Source organism: Lolium perenne, chromosome 6, assembly GCF_019359855.2.
Source record: "Lolium perenne isolate Kyuss_39 chromosome 6, Kyuss_2.0, whole genome shotgun sequence".
NCBI classification, from domain to species: Eukaryota; Viridiplantae; Streptophyta; class Magnoliopsida; order Poales; family Poaceae; genus Lolium; species Lolium perenne.
Window position 1 is genome coordinate 116788026 of NC_067249.2, and position 3630 is coordinate 116791655.

General features: G+C 39.2%; 2 protein-coding genes across 2 annotated transcripts; both read left to right on the top strand.

The window, feature by feature from the left end:
- Window positions 1-225: 225 nt before the first annotated feature.
- On the top strand, window positions 226-843 carry LOC127323143 (uncharacterized). The gene has a single exon (XM_051351330.1). The coding sequence runs from the start codon at window positions 226-228 to the stop codon at window positions 841-843; it is 618 nt and encodes a 205-aa protein (XP_051207290.1).
- An 874-nt stretch (window positions 844-1717) lies between these two features.
- LOC127323144 (uncharacterized) lies at window positions 1718-2335 on the top strand. The gene has a single exon (XM_051351331.1). It carries the CDS (start codon window positions 1718-1720, stop codon window positions 2333-2335), a length of 618 nt encoding a protein of 205 aa, XP_051207291.1.
- The last annotated feature ends 1295 nt before the right edge of the window (window positions 2336-3630 follow it).

Consider the following 3630-nt stretch of genomic DNA (forward strand, 5'->3'; position numbering starts at 1 on the left):
GATATGTATTGGTTGTTCCCTGAATTTGTGGATCACGACGTCTGTTGTTACATTTCTGGAACTATAAATACATGTCTTTTTTCCTCTGTGTTTCGGTGCATATGAATCACCGATTCTTCTTCCTTTCTTTTTTCTTTTTCTGTGGGTTTTCTCTGTTTCACCGATTGCACGGCAAACCCTCCTTTTTCCCATGAGTACACATTCCCCTGCCATGGCACAACCACTATGAAGGTTCTGTACACGAATGCAGCAGCTAGTGTTGAGGAGTGGATCACCAATGCTGAAGCTTCCCTAGATTCTTCTGCTAGGAAGATTGTTGGTCTTGATGTTGAGTATGATAAACTCAGTGGAACCTATTTCAATCTGAAGAAAGCTGTTGTGATCCAGCTATGTGTTGGCACTGATGTTCTTGTGTACCACATATGCCATGCTGATGAGAGGAGTGAAAAGTTGTATGATTTCTTTCATGGCTATAGGTACACTTTTGCTGGGTTTTGCGTCGCAGAAGACCGCACCATTCTGTCACGTTCAAAGTACTATGTTCATAATGTGAAGGATATCCAGACAATATGGAGAGATCCGGACAACAGGAAGAGAACTCAAGGACTGAAGGATGTTGCTGGAGCTATTATAGATCCAATCTATTTTGAGATGAAGGATGGTTTTGGAAGGGCAGAGCACAGGATGTGGGCTGATCCGCCGCCTCTACCGCCTAAGCATTTGGAATATGCTGCACGGGATGCATATGCAACGTATGAGGTTTTTCGGAGGCTGGATGTGTTTGAGAGGGGCTTCTTCTCCTTATTCAAACATCCCGAGAAGAAGCGTGGCAGGGATTGGTGAAGATTTTAGTTTTGTAGGGACATTTTTATTTTTATTTTTTCTATGATCAGATTGTAATCGTTTACTTTACCTACATTTTTCTTTAGGTTTTATGTTTAAGAGAACTCCTTAGTTGGTTAGATCTGAACTTCGCAGTCATAAATTTCTTTTTACTTTGTGTTTCCCTTCCCTTTTATTCATTTTATAATACAATGAAGATGTCCCTATTTACTTTTTTTTGCAATCCTATATGTTGTCTATTCATTTTTTTTTAACAATTTAGTACCTTTCACGTCTGAATAATATGTGAGAACTTCGCAGCTGTTGATACCTGAACTCCCTTTTTTGCATGTGTGTTTCTGTTTAATTTTCTTACGAACTTTTTTCACACCGTCATAAATAGTGAACTTCGCGGATAATCGGTTGTGAACTTCCTACTGTTTTTTTAATCAACATTTTACGTGAACAACTGTCTAGCAGTTGAATTACGATATATTTATTCTCACAACATCCTGTGTAGAGGTTTAAAATAAATGATATTTTATGAAAATTCCTGTTCTTTACAATTTGGATCGTTGGCATTAGCTGCATGTTAACTCACCCCGGACCCGGATAAGATCCTTTTTGTTTTGTTATCCCGCAGAATTTTTGTTTTCTTGTTATCTCTATCGGGTGTTCTATTTATTTGTTTTGGATATATACTGTTTGTTTCCTGAATTCGTGGATCACGACGTGTTTGTTACATCTCAATCTATAAATACAGGTCTTTTCTTTTCTGGCTCGGTGCACGTGAATTACCGATTGCTTCTTCTTTCTTTTCTTCTGTCCACCGATTTGCATGGCAAACGCTCCTTTTTCCCACGAGTACACATTCCCCTGCCATGGCACAACCACTATGAAGGTTTTGTACACGAATTCAGCAGCTAGTGTTGAGGAGTGGATCACCAATGCTGAAGCTTCCCTCGATTCTTCTGCTAGGAAGATTGTTGGTCTTGATGTTGAGTATGATAGACTCAGTGGTACCTATTTCAATCCGAAGAAAGCTGCTGTGATCCAGCTATGTGTTGGCACCGATGTTCTTGTGTACCACATATGCCATGCTGATGAGAGGAGTGAAAGTTTGGTTGAGTTTCTTCATGGCTTTAGGTACATTTTTGCTGGTTTTTGCACTACAGAAGACTGCAAAGTTCTCTCACGTTCAAATCACTATGTTCATAATCTGAAGGATATCCAGGAAATATGGAGAGATCCGGACAAAAAGAAGAAACTTCAAGGCATGAAGGATGTTGCTGGAGCTATTATAGATCCAATCTATTTTGAGATGAAGGATGGTTTTGGAAGGGCAGAGCACAGGATGTGGGCTAATCCGCCGCCTCTACCGCCTAAGCATTTGGAATATGCTGCAAGGGATGCATATGCAACGTACGAGGTTTATCGAAGGCTGGATTTGTTTGAGAGGGGCTTCTTCTCCTTATTCAAACATCCCGAGAAGAAGCGTGGCAGGGATTGGTGAAGAATTTAGTTTTGTAGGGACATTTTTCTTTTTATTTTTCTATGATCAGATTGTAATCGTTTATTTTTCCCTACATTTTTCTTTTTTAGGTTTTATGTTTAAGAGAACTCCTTAGTTGGCTAGATCTGAACTTCGCAGTCATATGTTTTTTTTACTTTGTGTTTCCCTTCCCTTTTATTCATTTTATAATACAATGAAGATGTCCCTATTTTACTTTTTTGCAATCCTATATGTTGTCTGTTCATTTTTTTTAACAATTCAGTACCTTTCACGTCTGAATAGTATGTGAGAACTTCGCAGCTGTTGATATCTGAACTCCCTTTTTTTGCATGTGTGTTCCTGTTTAATTTTTATACGAACTTTTTTTCACACCGTCATAAATAGTGAACTTCGCGGATAATCGGTTGTGAACTTCCTACTGTTTTTTTAATCAACATTTTACGTGAACAACTGTCTAGCAGTTGAATTACGATATATTTATTCTCACAACATCCTGTGTAGAGGTTTAAAATATATGATATTTATGAAAATTCCTGTTCTTTACAATTTGGATCGCTGGCAGTAGCACGAACAAATAGTGAACTTCAGCAGTATATTTATTCTACACAATGTAACCAACTACATATTGTTTCAGTATGAACTATTCTATTTTTTTCCTTTTTGTGTCTACCTCTTTCTGGTACTCCTTCTTATAGCTGCTGGTGTAGTTTGTGTTTTCTCCCTATTCTTCTCCTTGCTCCTATCTTCCATTGTGTTGCTATCATTTTCTGTTGACTGCAGGTGTAATAGCTGTTCCTCAAGCTGCCTTCTTGCGCAAGTTCTAGAGTTGTGTCCCCTTATCTTATTGCATGTACCACAAGCTTTCACCCCTTTTGGTTTCACTGTCGCACCATCACTTTTTTGTCGTTCAATAATCTGTTGTTGTAGTATCTTTTCCCTGTAGGGGCACGTTGATGCGTAGTGTCCTAGCCTTAGGTTGCACACGCTGCATTTCCTTTGTCCTCCCGTTTTATTTAAGTTTTGCAGTTTTCTCTCCACATCTGGTGTTTTCTGTGTATCTTCTTGCTCAGTGATATCTTCATCCTCATCTTCTTCATCATCCGTCTCATCTTCGAAGCATTCACCCTCATCTGTGTCCAGCTTTTCCTCTTCATCATTCTCTGGGTTGTGCTGGCAAGCAAGCAAGTTTCTTATGCGCACCTTGATATTTGCTGAAGATGCCGTAGGCCCATACACCTTCTTATGTGTTTCCAAGAGTTTTTTAGCCAGCTGCCTTGCCTTGCAGGTTCTGGAAT

Bases quoted from the DNA above. Each gene is read 5' to 3' on its own strand.
- LOC127323143 (XM_051351330.1), top strand. From the start codon at position 226: ATGAAGGTTCTGTACACGAATGCAGCAGCTAGTGTTGAGGAGTGGATC.
- LOC127323144 (XM_051351331.1), top strand. From the start codon at position 1,718: ATGAAGGTTTTGTACACGAATTCAGCAGCTAGTGTTGAGGAGTGGATC.